This window comes from Belonocnema kinseyi, chromosome 6, assembly GCF_010883055.1.
Source record: "Belonocnema kinseyi isolate 2016_QV_RU_SX_M_011 chromosome 6, B_treatae_v1, whole genome shotgun sequence".
NCBI classification, from domain to species: Eukaryota; Metazoa; Arthropoda; class Insecta; order Hymenoptera; family Cynipidae; genus Belonocnema; species Belonocnema kinseyi.
The window spans coordinates 140,712,555-140,731,833 of NC_046662.1; the positions used below are offsets into that span (position 1 = coordinate 140,712,555).

The 19,279-nt window shown below is 34.6% G+C and overlaps 1 protein-coding gene across 3 annotated transcripts in view; it reads left to right on the top strand.

Moving 5' to 3' along the window:
* The window catches only part of LOC117174147 (TWiK family of potassium channels protein 18), a 490,025-nt gene extending 470,989 nt beyond the window's left edge, over positions 1 to 19,036 (top strand). For 2 of the 3 annotated variants that reach the window (XM_033362961.1, XM_033362959.1), the window contains one exon: positions 18,840 to 19,036. In XM_033362961.1, the coding sequence (XP_033218852.1) occupies positions 18,840 to 19,019 (180 nt within the window). In that variant the 3' untranslated portion in view covers positions 19,020 to 19,036. The remainder of the gene's footprint in view (positions 1 to 18,839) is intronic. The other variant, XR_004467268.1, reaches the window with a different exon arrangement.
* Positions 19,037 to 19,279: the final 243 nt, after the last annotated feature.

Genomic DNA, 19,279 nt, shown 5'->3' on the forward strand with positions numbered 1-19,279 from the left:
ATATTTTCCCAGTAGCAAATGTGTGCTACATCGAATGGGTCAACTCGAGCCTAACCTAGAAATAAATCTAACCTAGCCTAACCTAATCTAACCTCACGAAACGCAATTAAAATGATTGTGTTGTACCGTTGTGTTTCCGGTACCGTTTGAATCAGCTTGGGCTCAACCTGCAAAGAGGTCAAACCTATCCTAACCTGAAAAAACCTGACCTACCCTATCCGATCCCGCTGGCAACCCTGTTCTTACATTTTAATTGATACAAACATACATGTTATATACATGATACATACATAGTATATTTATTTAATTTCTCCCACTTTCGACTCAACATCTCATTTCACGTTGACATGAACTTGTTTTTTTAAGTATATGATAGAATAATTAGTTTAAAAATTATTATTTAACTCGAATCGAGATTCGTGAATAATTTAAATAAATAATTTAAAGGAAAATTTCAAAATTGTTATCAATTATTATAAGCGAGTTCACAGCAGCATACATTTGTCTCTTGTACACTTTTCCTCTTTCGAGACCACGTTTATTCCATTTAGAAGAAATGAATTAGTTATTTAAATTAAAGTAAAATGTATCACGTATTTTGTGAATGGCCCATTTAACACTTTGACTTTTTAGCAGTTACCGTATTTTTTCGGAAAATCAAGGATTTCCTAAATGTTTTGCTACGAGGAACCCCCTCCCATAATCTAGAACATGTACAAAACACACTTATAAAACCTTAATTTTGATTTATCGAATCTTACTGATAAAGTTTGAGTGCTACGGAAATTTTGAAGTATTTTTGGACACCATTTCAACAGCCTTGAATGTATTATCTATAAAAAAGCAATAAATCATAATTATTTTCCTCACTATTTAAAATATCGAAAAGTGATACGAGAGAGATTGGAATACGCGCAGCGCCAACGAGACAATTCGAATGCGATTAAAGTGTAGTGAAAGAAGGATATAAACGAAACATAATTCATTACAATTTCTTTGTGTACAAAATATGTATCTGGCCCAATGAAACGGAATTTCTTTGCCAACAATTTTTTCAACCTATAAATATGTGAATTTATGGATTTCTGTATATTATTCTATAAATATGTCTCATAAGGAAATGATAAAAACAGCTTGATTTAATAGTATTTATTACAGATAAATCTCTGAAACCGCATTTATATCCGCCGTCCGAGAACGTAAAAATTCACTCATATCCTCTCGTAAGGGGCTCGCACCAATGCTGCTTAGCGAAGGGGAAACGGCCGCGCTGCCCTCTGATTGGTTTGTTTGTCACGTGTTACTGCAAGATGGAAGATACCTATCGGATATAAATGAGAGTTATGTAGGGATATAAGCGCGAGCGGATATATGTGAGGGAGGATATTATCGCGGTTTCAGTGTATATTTTACATAATATCGTGGGAAATATTTCTGGCTTAAAGTATTTTTACAGTTGTAGATAATTAATTTTTCTTAATAAGAAAAGAAATGCTTTCGCAGAAACATGTTTTACAATTCGCGAACAACAATAGTAGAGTATGTAAATGCTCAACATACATGGAGAGCAAAAAACGGCCGCTGTCACCGCGACTCATGATGCTGATGGGGGCTAAGGGGAAAGATTACTTCAAAATTCTCAAGAATATATGAAAGTGACGTGTTCACGTCAACCATGCGAGTGCTTCATAGCGATCATGCACGTGAATCACAGTTCAGACTTTTACAGCAGCCAACCACTGCGATCACAGTGTTCAGAATTATTTTCACGCGCGAAAGCACTTTATTGTCGCAGCGATGAGAACTATTTTGACCACAGTCCTGGCAACCGTTTAGGCTTTATGCATCAGCTGATCGTAACAATGTAAATCGATTGATTGACGTCGTTTTGCGTCTGTTCATCGATTGATGGTAAGTGATCCACTTATTATCATAATTTGAGTAAAAAATAATATGTCAATAATATTTAAGTGATGTAAATGTTCATTAATGAATTTTATTTTCATTTTTTAATGCTTAATGTTGGAAAATATTTAAAGGGTAGCAAACCAAAAGGATCTATGACAATATTAACTTGAAATAACCTTGGAGCTTAACGCCAAATTCAGCTTCAAGGTCACCATTCAGATCCTGGACAAGAACCCTGAAACTTTTGTCTGAAACATTTCTCATGAAAACGCATTTTTTCGCTGATCAGCCGTCTAGCCTTTGTTTGAGTTTATGCGATCCTGGAATGACCTTAAAGAACATCGGGTCACTTGACCTTGATGCATATATAAACGTAAAATTTTACGTTCTTTCGATTAGCAGTGTCAAAAATAGGAGTTTTCATTTGAAAAATAAACTTTTACCTTGAAATAACATTGAAGGTCAACGCCAAGGTTAGCTTCAAGGTCACCATTCAGATCCTCGTCCAAAACCCTGAAACTTTTGTCTGAAACATGTCGCACGAAAACGCATATTTTCGCTGTTAGAGGGGGGGGGGGTCCGATACTTTTTGATGACCCTGTATATCTTTAACACTATTTTGATTACATTTTTTTCGCGAATGAAAACCAAAAATAGTTACATAAAAGAACTTCATATTGAAAAAGAAAATTTTTTAAGTTTTAGGTAAGGATGGGACTGGTGTCCTGGCACTTTACTTAAAACAATTTAAGTTCTTTCATTTTCATTATTAAGAAACGCTAAAGATGGGTAGTACTACTAGTGAAATATCCGAAAATCACAAAAGTTGAACGAACACGGCATAGGGATTCAGTGCAGCATGTCCCGTGAAATACTGCGGCATATCTACGAAATAGCAAAAGGAATAGCAACAGGAAATAGCAAAAGGAATCTAGTAGACGTGAGCATGATTTCTTTTAATCTTTCGATAATTTATAAATTTAAAAAATCGTGTGAAATATGGCAGCTTAACTCTCAAAAAGTTGGTCTCATTCAAAAAGAAGGAAACCGATTCAATATAATCTTGCTTGAAATGGTCATTAGAGTACATGGCAGATTCGAAGCTGCTTGAGAAAATGACCGATTGACATAGTCGCAAACCGATTCTGTTTTAACTTTCTGAATCTGCAGATGACAGATACTTTCTTTTTTCTGGTTACCGGGATGTGTAATTCGTTTTTAAATAATTTGTGGGCCAATAACCCTATTTTTATAAATATGTCACTTAGCAGCTATTTAACTGCCACCCTTCAAATATTTTCCAACAATGAGCATTAAAAACCAGACGCAAAGGAATTCAAGCAATCTGTTTACATTATTACGATCAGCTGATGCATAAAGCCGAAAGGGTTGCCAGGAGTATGATCAAAACGGTCCTCATCGCTGCGACATCACAGTACTGTTGTGCGTCAAAATAATGCTGAACACTGTAATAGCAGTGGTGGCTGCGATGAAAGTCCGAAGTGTGATTCACGCGCGTGGTTAACGTTAACACGTCACTTTCACACATTCTTGAGAATTTTGAAGCACTTTTTTTCTGTCGCGCGCATCAGCACCGTGCGTCGCGGGTACCGCAGCCTTTTTGTTCTCTCCGTGTATTATGTAAGGAGTTTCCAGTGAGGCTAAAAAAGTCTGTAGAAAATTATAAGAAATGTCTCTCTGCGAAAATTACTCTGTCCCAACAGCTCGGGCCATGTTGATAGCCACCTGCGGCACATGGCACTATAACCTAAGAAATACCAAACATATTTTTACAAAAATATCTTTCTAGGGACAATCCAAGTCCACATTCAGAGGCGGCCGATGCTTAATTTAAGCTACAGGCGGAAGCTAATTTGGCTTGCTTGGCGACTTCAATTCGCGCATTCGTTTCTTGCCCTAAGCGTCCTGCCATCGTAGGAGGAGCAGGCGGTCGCCTGCTTCGTCTTCGCCTTAACTCGACCCTATCCACATTTTTTGTATACAGTTTTATATCCACAGAAAAGCGATAACGCATTTTTGTAATTAGCATTTCAGAAAATGTGACACACTGTTATAGGGTCGATTAGATAGCCGCCTTATGATTTATTTCTTAGTAAATACATGAATGAGAAAAAAACTAGAGATAGATAAGTGTGCCTTAAAATGTTACGGAAAAATTTAAATCGTATTGTCACGCACTATGCGCGTTAGAGTGGATAGAAAAACGCGTTTTTTGTAATGCAATTCTAATAGCGCGGAAAACTTGCGCATATGCGTCATTATAATGGGGAAGATAAAAAAATTAATTTTCTCAAAATTTAAAATCGCGCAGAAGGCTTGAAGTTACCAAAAAAGTCAAAATACCGGTAATTTGGAAAAACATGAATCACATGTATAAATAAAAAGCTTCTAATACTTTTTTCGAACTTTTGGTTGGTGAGCCTCTCAGAGCATGTTAGAGAAATGTAAGTGGATTTAGCTACCTATTCAGTTTAGACGAAAATCAAATCAAATTTTTGACCAATTATTCCATGATCTGTCTGGGTAAAACTTAGTTGGTCAATAAATGCGTGAAATTACCTTGATTTCTGGGATAGTAATATGTTAATTATAGCCCTGCTATTAAGGAACGAAGCACGGGCGAAAAATAGTGGAGCTCTGGTTACTCTAGTTAAAAATAGTTTAGCTCTACATAGTGAATTTTTATTTTTCACCATCTGCGGACACTGAATTTTGTATTGACTCACGGCAGAATATTTTTTGTTGACTTCACAGCGAATTTTCTTCAAATTTTAATGCTGTATTATTAAGCAATTTTATTGCTCGCATTGCCTCTCTAAATTGCATGCACAAGATAATAAATACAAATTTTGTGTCAGAGAGGAAATCTCTTGACCCTTAATTAAATCGGTGAGGAAAAAATGTATTATAATTACTCGAACCTCTTAACTTTATTCTGTGCAATGGTAGTCCTCTCTCTGATTATCCCGGTCATGTTACATATCTGGCGGGTACTGGACACAGTACTATTGACCTCTGTTGGATCAGCATCAGCTTGCTCAATTCAGTAGATGATTTTAGAGTTCTGAACCTATCAAATCAATGTAACCACCTTATTATAGTAATTAACACAAGCAAACTAATCCCACCTTGTTTTTACCAATCCACTTCTAAAAAAACATTTGATGCTACTGTAATACAACATTCATAAAATGGAAAGAAGAAGGTGAAGAAGCCTTTTTAATTTATTATCGCAGTGCCACCTATTTGCATAAATAATAACAATACAGACGAATTACACCGTAAGTTTATACTCGCAAATAAAGATAGCCGCGCCGAAGGCAGATATGTTGATCTATAGGAACTCTACTCAAAATCTTAAATCGGCTGATAATGACAATTCTTGGTACAAATCAAAGGACGCTCATCGTAAGAAGCTCGCCTCTACTATCTAAGAGCTTGCAATTCATATAGATTGAAAATTAAAGAAACAAAGGCAGAGATTTGCAAACACGATTATCGTGCCTAAAGAATACAGACTACAGGCTGTAGAATAAAGACGACATACTACAGACACACAGCCACCTTCGTAAAAATGTTTTTTTCTGACTCAGGGGGTCTCAAAACGTGAAGATTTAATAAAAACCAACAAAGTGAAATTTTACATAAAATCAATATCTTCTTAATAGGATGGGAATGTAAAAAAAAAGAAAATGTTAAGAACAACAGGTTTTTTTTGTAAAACAGTGAGAGCTTTTGGAACTATGCCAGAGTATATAAATTTAATAAGTTCTAGCAAGTAATTTGATTTTTATCGTCAGCTCTTTCCATCCCGGGTTTTATCAGATTGTAATTATATTTGGGTGCTCAAATCTTTCTTGACACCGAATTTTCATGGACGCAACTGCAGCAATCCTGTCACATTGTAAACTGAATAAAGCTGCGGGTCCTAATGATTTATAAAACGACTTTTTTAAAAGGTTGACTCCGGAGCGGGAGCATTATTTTGCTTAGTCTTTTTAATGAAGCTTTTAATACTGAGAGGGTTCATTTTCATAGGTCTGTGGTCGACATGTTAAATTTTTGGAAATACGATACGGAAGACGAAAAGAAATCAAGAAAGGAGAAACAAAAGTTGTTCAACCAAAAAATATCTTCAAATTTGTTATAAACTTTTGTTATAAAAATTTACAGAAAACAAAAAAATTTGCTTTTGTAAAGAGTCAACAAGTATTTTTGGTTTAAATCGTAAAAAATAACATAGAAAATAGAAAAATTATATTTATGGAAAAATTACACAGGTTGCAATAAAATGTTTAATAACGAAATTTTATTTTAAAATTCTCATCAGAGTCATTTGAAAAATGTATACTTTATTTTGCAATATCTGAATAAGCAATCCCCAGCCGAGGTACATTAATAAATGCAATATACCTTTAATATAAAAGTGTTTAACATAATTTGCAAAAGGTCAGATCAGGTCAGGCATTTTTAATTAAATATATTATCTGTAAGGAAGCAGTAAATCAAATTTAAAGTCAAGACAGAATAATTACAAGCATTGCTAATGTATGAAATTACAATTGTATACCTGCACCTTCTGCGCAACAAACGAATAAAGAAAGAAAAATTTTAATTGAGGCTATTTAAATAAAATTTAAAAAATTGCGAAATTAGTGGAACACTCAAGCTTTATCTCTAAGATTTGATAAATCGGGATTAAAGTTTCAAAACCTCACTTTAAAAATGTCTAGTGACACATGCATGCTGTTGTCATTTTGCTTGGTGGGCATTTTAAATTTGAATGAGCAATTCAATTTGTCATTTTTTTCTTGGCAAGTCCAAATGAGCCGCCGTGTGCAAAAACCAGCTCGAAGCTCGAACACGCATAACGGATGGTCCGCGCGTCTCAAGAATAGAAAACTTTCAAAATAAAATTAAAGAAAAAGTAGAATTGCAGATAATAAGGAAAAAAAGCTTTTTTTATTGGAAATTTTGTTGGCAAACATTTATTTTCAATAATAAAAGCGAAATACCGAATAAAAGTTTCTCTCTGTTTTAATTAAGTTTTAAGACTTAAATCATTCTAACTTAGCTAAATATTATTGAAAGGAGTTCATATATATAGGACTGATCCAACATACTATAGTTAACTAATGCATCGCGAGGACTGCTCCGCCAGGCAGCCTTCTCGCGCGGGCAGACGTCAAGTTTTTTTCAAATATGAATATCTCTGTCAATTTTTGACGAATCGATATGAGATTTTCCATAAAACTTCATTTAATATTTTTGGACAAATCATTCACGGAAAGTTGCTTGAAATTCGAAGCTACCAGGATACTTTTTACCGTCGAAACGAGAGAAAACACAATTATCGACTTACCAGATTTCGCAATTATATTTTATTCAACAATGAACGATTTTAAACTTTTTCATGAATTCTGAGGCATCGCTATAGTATTTTAAATAAAAAGTTTAATTCCTTATACTCTACAATAAGTTTATAAAATAAGGAGATAAAATTTTTTCATATTAGAATATTTTTAAATAATAAAAGCAAAATATCGAATAAAAGTTTCTCTTTCATTTAATTAAGTATTAAATAAATTTAGTATTAAATAAATTGATTGAGGTATGCATATTTGAAAAAAAAAATATAGAAATGGACCGGTAACGCTTTGGAGAGAACAGAAATGGGCTCTAGAGAGAGAAAAAATATATGAGACGTTGACCTGCCTTTATGTATTTCAGGAATCGGTCAAGTGAATTGGTGGCCCCGGGTATTGCCTAAATATTCTGTACGGTTAATTAAAAAAAAGATAAACAATACATTAGAAATTTGTAGTCATAATAAATTGAATTTTGAAGAACATTCATGTAAAATAACCTGTTACAGATAGATTATTTTAAAAACTTGGTAACCTTAAATTCTTCTTGAAATTTGATTGAAAATGCTACAATAATAATCGTTTTGTGAATTCAAATATAATGTAAAAACTGTCGAAAATTTGAACAATATTTCTATAACATAACAAATAACCATTTGTGTTGCATAGACACAAAACTTCATATTTTGAGGTTTCGTGTTTGTTGTAACATTTTTTATTTTACTATATTCAATAACTCTACTTATGTATGAAAACATATCCCTATATTAACGTGTCGATAGCGCCCACAAAATACACAGGCTGCCACCATTTTTTATATTTATTTACAATAAATTATAAATAAATCAATTCTGAAAAGTGCGATAAACGTCACATTATTGGGGCACTCGCGACACAAACCACGGTCCTGTGCTGCGCCAAACTTCACCCAACGAAAATATTCTCGACCAATCAGCTTTATCTAGAAAGAGGTAGGTCTACATCTCATATGTTTTTTCTCTCTCTAGAGCTCATTACCGTTCTTTCCACAGCATTACCGGTCCATTTCTATATTTCGATGGGCTGAGCAGTCCTCGCGATGCATTAGTTAACTTTAAAGGCGGAGGCTGACGTCGAGTACTTTTTCCAAATATGAATTTCTCAGTCAATTTCTAACGAATCGATATGAGATTTTCCAAAAAAAACTTTATTTAACATTTTTGAGCAAATCAGACCCAAGGAATCAAGAAACAGATCTTGAGAACTAGAGCATTTTGAACTCCACAATTTGCATTCCAGCATTAAAGTTGGTGAATGCATCTTTTTAAAACTGAGCTGCAAAATTTTTTCAACGGAGCGCGACCCAGATCTTCCAGATTATTTACATTTTGCACATACTGGTCCAACCCTTCTTTCTTTTCCAATCCTTTAACGTAGACTGCACTAGCGCCGCCTAGTGTATCTCGGATTATAAGCCTTACTTCTTTATAGGGTATGTCACCGTAGCCAACTCCTTACGGATAAACTGGTTAATGGGCTTCTGGAATCCTTGTACGTCGACGATGCACTCCAGATCGATGGAAAGTGAACTTTGTTGCTGAAATCATCTCTGTTTTATACCTTTTCCCCGCATCACCACTCGCATTACCCTTTCTTCTGTCATTTTTCCTACCATTATTATCTTAAATAAACTCTTTCACGCTACCACTAAGGGGCTGGTACTGAATTATACAATCATGTATAATTGGACAGTAGGCTAAAATTTCAGCAGGTAAATTGTGTGTATATTCAAATTCCAAACGAGCGTCAAAGGAGGCTTGTTTGAGAAACTCCATTTTGTTTCAAGCAATCAATATGGCTAAGAGGAGCGTATTCTTTGAAATCACTTTTCTTCAACATTGGTTCAGGCTCTCTACCGTAGTAGGCTGTCTGAAAGTTTGAACACATCTCATATAGTAGCGCAAACTAATTATAGCCAAGTCCAGATTTAAATTACCATACAGATAGTACTGTGAATTGATTAGCACCTTGACATTGTTTATAATGCAGCCCATATATGTCTTGAGGTGCTGGGAAGGAGGGGATATTCATACAATTCTCATGAGAGAAAACACATGGTTGTGAGAAAATCTTGTCCAATCAAGTTCAGCAACTGTATCTTTTTCTGATCTGAAGCCATTACACATGGTATCATCCACTCTACTTTATGAATCGAGATCCTGAATTGCTCTTCACTTCCTGGCGGTTGTCGGGCTTGAACAACAGCATTTAAGTCGCTGCGAGATCTTGTCAGTAAGACTTCATGCTTTGCGTTTACAACGATCTTTCAATAGTCCTCAGCAAATCTTAGGACCATGATTAGTGTAATAATGAGACATAAGTACTAATGAAATTGACAATCTTGCAATGATAATCCTCAATACCATTGAGTTCATAGCGAACTTCATCAAACTGATAGAAGATGCATTTTCTCATTAGTATTGTACCAGTAACAGCTATAACACTATCAGGCCTTGTTAGGCTGCCGTACACATGTAGTGAACTCTGGCTGGGTAGTATACACAAATCTTGATTCTGTACAGCAATTTGAATTTTTTCGCTGTTGTTAAATGTTGATAAGGAATAAGGCTGAGATGCGTAAATCTCACAGTGAGCTTTAGATTCATCAAATCTCTCTGGTGCTAGATTGTTTAGTATTTCTTCCATTTTCGTTGTGACAAACGGAGGTAATAAATATCTTGAATGGACGCTTCAGTTTCTTTTTTCACGAGATGTTAGCATCTTGCGTGTTGCTTAAGAACTGGTTTGCATTTGGCATGTTGATGCTTTTATATAGACTCATTTGCGATTGTGCACGATACTAATTAGGATAATTTGCCGTGTAGTCTTATTGTTATAACTCCTCCTCGAAAATTCGTCAAGTCACCGTCATGATCAAATATGCGGAATTGAATGTGATATATTGTCTTTACGGGGATTGGAAGGTAAATGAATTGTGACGACACTGCAACAATCTTATATCATGGTGGTACAATAGGAAAGAATTAATTGATCGTGTGCACTTTGCGATTGTTGATGTAAAGCCCCATAGTGATATTGCATTCAACTCTTAGAGAGTTCACTTTAAGAACAGCAGAAAGTCGTAGACCTCCTGCTGTTGGATTCAAGATCACCTCCAACGACCATTACGACGTAGACGTAAAAAGATTTTGTAACGTTAGCGAGAGCAAATAACAAGACGACGAAGTCAATTTCTCAAAGTCAATTTCTAGAAAATAAATTAACGACAAACTAAAAACCCTGCAGATTGACAACCAGCAAGATTTGTCATTCCATAACACTTCCATAGAGTTACACTTCTCAGAGTTACACATCCGGACGTATACCTGGTGGAAAAAGTAATCAAGCAACGTGGTACCAAAATATTTGGAAATTGGTTGGTGTTTGATAGCCCACACAACAGCTGGATAAATAAGTCTAAGATATAATAATTTTGTGCAATGCTGAATTAACGTTGATTTAACGCTTGAATCAACTTTGTGCAAGGTTGAATCAACTCTGTGCAATGTTGAATCAACATAAAATAATGTTGAATCAACGTTAAATCAATCTAGAACCAACGACGAAGCAATGCTGAATGAACGTTCAAATAATGCTGAAATAATATTGAAATAATGTTGAATCAATGTTGAACCAAAGGTCAATTAATGTTAAATACTGTTAAATTAATCATATAAGTCTACGCTTGTACTAATTGTAAGGATTGATAAATAAAAACAAGGAAATAACATACACATGTTTTTTTATTTGATTAAACATTCTTGATTAATATTCATAACTGTTCACAATAAGAAAACCTTATAATTACTGTTTAAAATATTATGTATACGCTAAATCTTCTAAAATGTGAAAGAGTTCCACGTCATTGTCAGATAGTATGTCATCATCATTGTGGTCTCTAATCATGATATTGATCTTATAATGACCCCAAGCGAGGGTTTCAGTACTGTTCGGAAGTAAATAACGCTTATCATCTAACGCGCTAAGTGTGACTTTGGTCTGTTTGATAGTTTTGAGGTTGTGTATTCGAGATCGTATAACATACTGAGTTTTTGTTAGAATAGAAGAATATCGCAAGCACTCGACGTTTCGCCATTGCATTCATCTTTCATAAGGCCGAGAACTTTTTGTTGAATTGTGGGATCTCAAAAACATTGTTTATTGTGTAAACTGACGTATCAAATTTGTGAATATCGTTGTTCATATCTGCATAAATATGTGCAAACCTAACTTCATAAACTAAACTGTCTGTGTCAGTATAAAATAATGTACAGTTCTTGCCATACAACAAGATCTGCCTTAATCCTTGTGTTGCCACCCGAAAAAACTCTCAGCGTCTGCTGTGAGGTATCTAGGAAGGTATTCCTACTTGAATATAAGGCTCGGTATTACGTCTAAGAATTCAAGAAAATTCAATTAAACAACTATATATTTTATTACTATTTATAAAATTATCCATATTTACTTCATAAAAATATTAAACAAACTTTATTTTCATAATATACTGTATGCAAATAATGCTTTTTCTGTCAGGGTACCCGGGTACCCGGGTTACTCCATCGTACTTTTTTTTAATTGCAAGATATTTCAAGCTAGAAAATTTCTAAAATGTGTGCAATGCAATTTTCGATGGAAAATCAGTTAAATCATGTTGATTCGAGAAGCATTCGGCCTATATTTATTAGAAAAAAAGTTATTTAACAAAACGTATGCCTATGGGTACCCGGGTACCCGGGTGACAACACAAGGGTTAGATGTTACGGGGCTGTGGAAGTCGGACTTTGCTATGAGGGCCTGTGCTCGGTATCCATATCCTCCTTTTTCACGAGTTTTACATATACGTAATTGCGTACGTTCTTCATTATGTTGGCATATACTGCATTGTTCATCAACTTTAATAAATTCTTCTCGAACGCATTTCTAGCATTTGCTCTCATTGTAGTATTAAAGTTCACGTAACTTTTAGGCCATTCTGATTGATTAAACTGAAGTATTCTGCGAATTGTGATGAATTTGAATCCATTAGCGATCGCATGGTTGAGAGTCCGATAATGGAGAACCCATCTTTGTTTCGTTGAGAGGGTATTTGGGAGTTTTGTCCTGGCCTGACCTCGGTGGTTACAACTGTTCTGAACAAAATGTTAGATCACGGTGTTCATTATGTAGTTGAAGTGGATAGTATAAATCGACTTCTATTATATTACCAATTGGTAAATCATCTGGAACGTTAAAATTAAAATTCTCAATATTTTTCACTCACACGAAACCTTCGTAAAGAAGAGGTTGCCCGATTGCCCACCCATATAGGTTGTTAGCGTCAAAATATACAATGTATATGATCTTCTCATTTTCATTGAAAACTGCCATGTATTTGTTGTGCCATAAGTCTGTAGACATTTCTCACGGAATCTTTGGAATACATCATCCAAAAGCAGGACCTCGGTATTCGTATACAATTATACTATTTATCGAGAGTCTTGATATTGAATGCACACCATTCCAGTTGCACATTAGCAATAATCTTCGTCAGTTACTGATGAATCATTGAGCGTACTATAGAATTTTTCCTTTGATGGTAGCTGATTTTTTAAAATTATTTCACTGGAGTCAAGGAATTGATAGGTAACACGCCTTTTCTCGTAAGAAGTAAATTTTTTCTCTTTTAATGCCGGAAAAGATGGAATTGATGATTTTGAATCAATAAAATTGTATTTTTATATCCTAAGCATACTTTGTAAAGGAGATGTATTGTTCTTTGTTCAGAGCGAGAACTGGATCTCTACCATCAAATTGTGTGGTAACATCTTGAATGATAAAATGAGCATCATATCCACACTAATAGTGAAATATAACAGGTATAGTATATGCATATTGATCGGCTAAATTACAGTCGGTCAGCGTAGCACTACGGTATTGACCGGTGAGGAGATAGTGGTTACGTACTTTCTACAATGCAAAATCTTGTACCTTTAGTAAATTCTTCCTCTTGCTCCCATGTCCGTGTTCGCATGGGAATGGGAGATGTAAGTATCTTAACACATTCCTTCGCAATTTCCAGTAACTACAGCGCAAACCATTTCGCTGGTTCCACATCATCTAGGCAGGATGCTTAAAAAGATAGTGAACCATTGTAACTACATATGAAGTAATACTAAATGTCACAAACCGCATGTCTTTGGAAGACTTCTGAATTTAATCTCCTTCTTTCAACTTGATCGTCAACTGGTTACAGAAATGAATCACAATCTGCATAGATAATAAAATGAACTCTCTTTCGATTTTTAAAGTTTTTAAATTCAGTAACGGTTTTACTTGGTTTTGGCAATATAACTCTGCAGAAAAGTAGTGTAAGCATCGATAACAGATGTATTTTTTGCACTCATGTTTCGATGGCTGTCTGTTGTAAGTTACATTTTATTGACATCTTCTTCATCACTGTTATCATCATCAAAATATTCCTCTGTCCCTCGCAGAAGGTTGACTTCTCTTCTTCTTGATAAGTTCATACACATTAATCGGGATGGTATTTTCTGCTTCGAATTTGGACAAATTTGTTATGGGAACAGCAAACTTAATTCCGGAAAAATCCAGATCATCTTTATATTGTTGGTAGCTTAATGCATGGTAATGATGATTATTGACTGACCGTATTTCCGATAATCTGGCCCCTATAAAACACTCGTTGTTGTTATTCTGTACATTTATACATGCCGGTTTATCCCTGTTCGATTTGGGGTGCTCGATATATGAAGGGTTTCCAATTTGTATTTGAGAATATCTTTTCATTCTTCGTTTTGACATTTTTTCGTCAGACCTCTCCGTACCATTCTTCAAATAGTATGCAATAAGCACAGTGTTGACTTTTAGAGCTTTGAATTCATGTAAGGTCTTGCTGACTTCTGCTACAAACAAAACTGCTGCGTCACCTAAGAAAGCAAGAACATTTTTATGGAACAGATTAGCAATGTAACTTGTGAGAATTCTATTATCGAAAGCTTTTCTAACATCAATCGACTTTACTCGATCACTGAATACATCATTGTTCGGCTGCTTGCTCTGAGTCTCACTTCCTTTTCTAGCTAGTAGATTAAAACGTGCTTTGAGGCACCCTAAATGTTCAATAACGTTAAGGCATATTCGTTTTTAATTTAATTTTAAAGGCGGTCTGCTATATTGCTACTATATATTGTTTGAGCTAATTAGGTCTCTAATTTACTAGAATTTCAAGTTACTATTAAACTTCTTTTTCACTACGTTTATAAATCACTATTTTGGTACTTCACTATGTTTATTTCTCTGGCTTACTTTTATTTGCTTAAATTGATAGTTATCACTTCACTGTCGTAAATGAACTGTTTGCACTCTGCTGAAACCCTGATTATATAGGCCGAAAAGTCAGTCTATTCGTCAAAATGGAAATGTTCAGGAGAACCTAAAGAAATCACATTTCTTATCGACATTTCTAGTAGATTTCATCAAGAGAATCTCTAAGGTCATACCTTAAATGCATCAAACCTTCGAGAAGTGTCAATAGATTCTTTAGCAGAAACGGTAGAGAATGAAACTAATTTCAATGTTTCTATGGAAGGTTTGATCAAGAGAATCTCAAAGGAAACAGTCTCAAATGCTTCGAACCTTCTGGAAACTTATAGTAGAATTCTTACAGAACGCATTTATCTAAAAAAATGTCGAATATTTCGCACCCGTTGGACCTTCTAGAACGTACATAGGTAGAGTCGTGATACTGGACTATAAAAGCATCGTCATATATCGATGGTTTCAGTCTACCGTTAAACACAGTATCAAGTTAGTCATCTGACGAAAGTAAAATTTCTAGTGGAAAAGACATTTTTTTTGGAGAAGACAGATCTTAAAAGACCTAACGCAGTTATCCGTATAGAATGGTTCTTGCCCACGAAGCTGTTCTCTGACCGTACCCTGAAAAAGGAGTATGTCATTACAAAATTTTAAAAGTTCAAACAAAATATGGCACAAGAATTGTGTTTGAGCTGGAAAAAGAATTTGCAGTATTTTTACCCAGTCGAATCATGAAGATCTTTGAGAATTCAAACCATGACATTAGTGGACCTAACAATTATTTTGAATTCAAATATGTACAATAAGTGACACTTTCTCTGTAAATTCTAGTTATTCTAAATGAATTTAATATAATAAACAGTTAATTATCTCAAAAATATATTGTGTCATTAATTTATCATTCTTAAATTATGATAACATTTATTTACTTATCATTTACATTACATTTAATTTATAATTAAAAAATATATTATTTTAAATTTCGAGCGCTTTCCACATTGTTCAGAACTTATGTAAGATGAACTTTCTTTTACAAAAGAATTTAGTTTCTTCCACCGCTAGATATTTTCAAAAATCGTTGGGTTGAATTCAAAATTTAAAATATTGCTCTGTATTGTTCTTTTCCTCACTGGTCTTCTGCATACGCCATTGGATTGAATTGAAATTTCGCTCTCTTGGCACTTATTTCATTTAGATGGATCTCTCATAAATAAATTAAATTGGTTTACTAGGGATAGTTCCTATTTATATGGTGAACATTTCCCTTCAAAAATAATTATAATGTGAATTATTTTATGCTGTAGAAGCCCACTTCGCATCCTTGTACGTCATGAAACTATATTGCGCATCCACATATGTCATAGAAGTCTACTCCGCATCCACAAGTATCATAGAAGTCCATTGCGCATCTCTATGTCCTGACAAACATTACTGCGCATTCTTGCGTGACACTAAACGGTTTTTGCGCTTCCATAAGTATTACATAAGTGTACTGTGCAGTTTTATGTACATTAAAATAGTACTTCGCATTTATATTCGTCATAAGAAATCTACTGCGCATCGATAAATATCTTAGAAGCGCACTGCGCAGCTTTCTGTGGTGCGAAACACTACGGAGCAGTGGTGTGCATTTTCAAACAGTACTGTACATATATGTGGGTCTTATAATTCGACTGCGCATTCATAAGTATGATAGAAGTGAACTGCGCAGCTCTGTGTGCTCTAAAATACTACTATGCCTCCAAATATCGCATAGGAGTCTACTACGCAGTTATCTGTACTCCAGAACTTGACAGCAGAATTTAAATACTACTGAAAAGTTGTGCGCAACGTCATGTTTCCCGGGTGCATACTGCACAACCCTCATGCTGTAGAACTCAACTCCACAGCCTTATATACTGTGAAGCCCTCTTGGATGCAATCCTTGCCGATATTCGAGAAAGAACAATCGAAATTTGCAAAAAGGACTATTGCGTTTGAGATTCCCTATATTGAAATATCTAAAAACTTTGATTGTTCTTTCTCAAATGCAGGTAAAAATTACATCAAATATAAATGCTTCCTGAAAGTTTGATAAAGAAAAATTGATGCAAGCAAGAACGCTGTAAGCATCGAAGCTTACATAACCTTTGATCGATTTTTTTAGGGTGTAAGAAGATTAGGAGTAATAAGAGGGATTGGTCGTTAAAATTAATTGCGTCGATGTTCCCTGTAGTTCTTATTAAATTGAAGTTTCTAGAAGGTTTGAGGGACTCGTTTTGTCCACTTGGCCATGGATTCGCGTCAGTTCTGTACCTTACCGTCCGCTAGGTTACCGTCTGTTAGGAACCTAATGGTTGTGACATCTCTCGTTGGCTGTCCAAACTACGTAGTAGTGGCCCAGAAGCCCTATAGCTATATTAATATGTGCTTACTTCTTTTATCGCTATCCATTTTTAAGTTATATCTTCACATAACTTCAACGTATGCGAAAATAAATCACTTTCATAAAATAAAAATGTATCAAACATGTTATTATATATAACATTGATATATAATTTGTAAATTTTACGTTTACTGGGTAAAACTGTGTAATTATTCTTATGTAGAAAATCATATTAATTTTTTACAAAATGTCTCATTCACTGTTTTTATCATTCCTGATTTTGATGTCCTAAAAACGAAAGCGTTGTCTAAATTTTCCTTATACGTCAGGTTTTTTAGTTATCCTAACTTATTTGGGGCAATATAACATGCTCAGAAATTTTTTTGAGAAACTGCTAACGCCATCCTTTAGTTCTCCTTCTTCTCTTTCTTTTTCAGTGTTGATCATCCTGACCCGATATTTTTTCTTCGAGATATCGTAAACTGAGTATTTCATTTTGTCAATGCCTTGTTTGCTAGTTTTTCATTGTAGAACTAAAATGGTCAATGTGCGATATCTCAGAGAAAAAAATCGGTTTGGGATGATCAAAAATGGAAGTAAAAGATTGAAAGGAGTACTAAACGATGGCCTCCGAAGTTTTTAGAACAAAATTAATTATCATTTTATATTGTCTCAAACGTGGCTAAAAATTGTCAGTTTTTCACTTTTAGCTTAAGATATCTCAAAAACCTAACGTATAGAAAAAATTTAGATAACGGATTCGTTTTCAGGACACTAAAATCTTTCGGGTTCTCATGGTCCAGGCCTTGGACATTTTAAAAATAATTTTATTCGACACTCGACCAAAATGGCCACCTTTTGCCCCTAAAAATAGGGACACAGTAGCATATATTTCCCGCCAACCGCATTCGCGGGGCGAAAGTAAAAGTAGCGAGGCGAAAGTAAAATCAGCGTAGCGAAAGTAAAATTTTCGGGGCAAAAATAAAATTATCGGGGTGAAAGTAAAATTCGCGGGACGAAAGTGAAATTTTCGGGGCGAAAGTAAAAATTAGTCGATCAGAATCCAAAGCGCGAACAAAGCTATAAGAACATTCGCCGGACCCGCTTTTCAGGGCTATTATGTTATAACATTTTGAATTATTATATTATTATAATTTTAACAATTATTCAAACAAATCTGAAACAAACGTGATTTTTAAATAGCATATACAGTTTGAATTGTAACTTCCGATGCTTCACTCATCAGAACTTTTTAAATTGCCATCAAATTTTAAAACAATTCAATATCATTGGTTTTATGCACACAATAACTCTACAAAAGTCACTGAATTGACTTCAGTTACCGAATTTTGTGTAAGAAATTTAACACTACACATCTTCTTAAAAATTGTAGTAGACAGATAGTATTCAATTGACTACAACTTTTGAGGTCAGCTCATGTAATTCAATGATATTTGTTTGCTCGAAATCTGCACTCGCTGGAGGGAATAAAATCGTCTCAAATATTCTGGTTTGCCTCACCGTATTAAACAGTGCTAAGTTGACTTCAATCTTAATTTTTCCGATTGTAATTAAAATGTGTAGACTTTCTAATTTAAATTTTAAACAAGTGAAATACAATTGAAATGGGACACAATAAATCCTACGATATGGGTACACATATTTATTCAATTTAATTTGCACCTTCTTTCTGGGATGTCACTACGTCTTTACATTAAACAGTCAGTCAGGCCTTACTCCATGACGTAGCTCAGGATGTGATAGTTTTAAACTCCTCCACAAATAATCTCTCACCTATCATATTTCTTCTTGGTGCTTTTCAGGTTATGCTGTCTGATCAATTTAGGCACGCTTCTCAAAAAATTGGTGCAACAATTGGCTTCGAAGTGGTTGAAGAAGGTTTATCAATTCAACATGCAGAATTACAACCGATAGAAGTGACCGATGTTCATACGGCAATAAACGATTGTATCAGCAACGAAGGAATAATAAACAAAAAATAAAATCAGATGAAAACATATAGGTTAAGTGTTATTAAATTGTCTCAAAGAAAATGTATCCAAAGGCTAGCGTACATATTTTTCTAAACAAAAAACAGTTTTGTTCAACTGAGCGCTTCTAATGACATTAATATGTGAACAAAGCTTTAGTGATGTTTAGAATCAGCTAGTAATTATACGGGTAGTGTATTTTTAAATAACAATATGTAACCTGATTAATTTACGATGCTACATTACATCTTTGAAATTCAGTGTGTTATTAA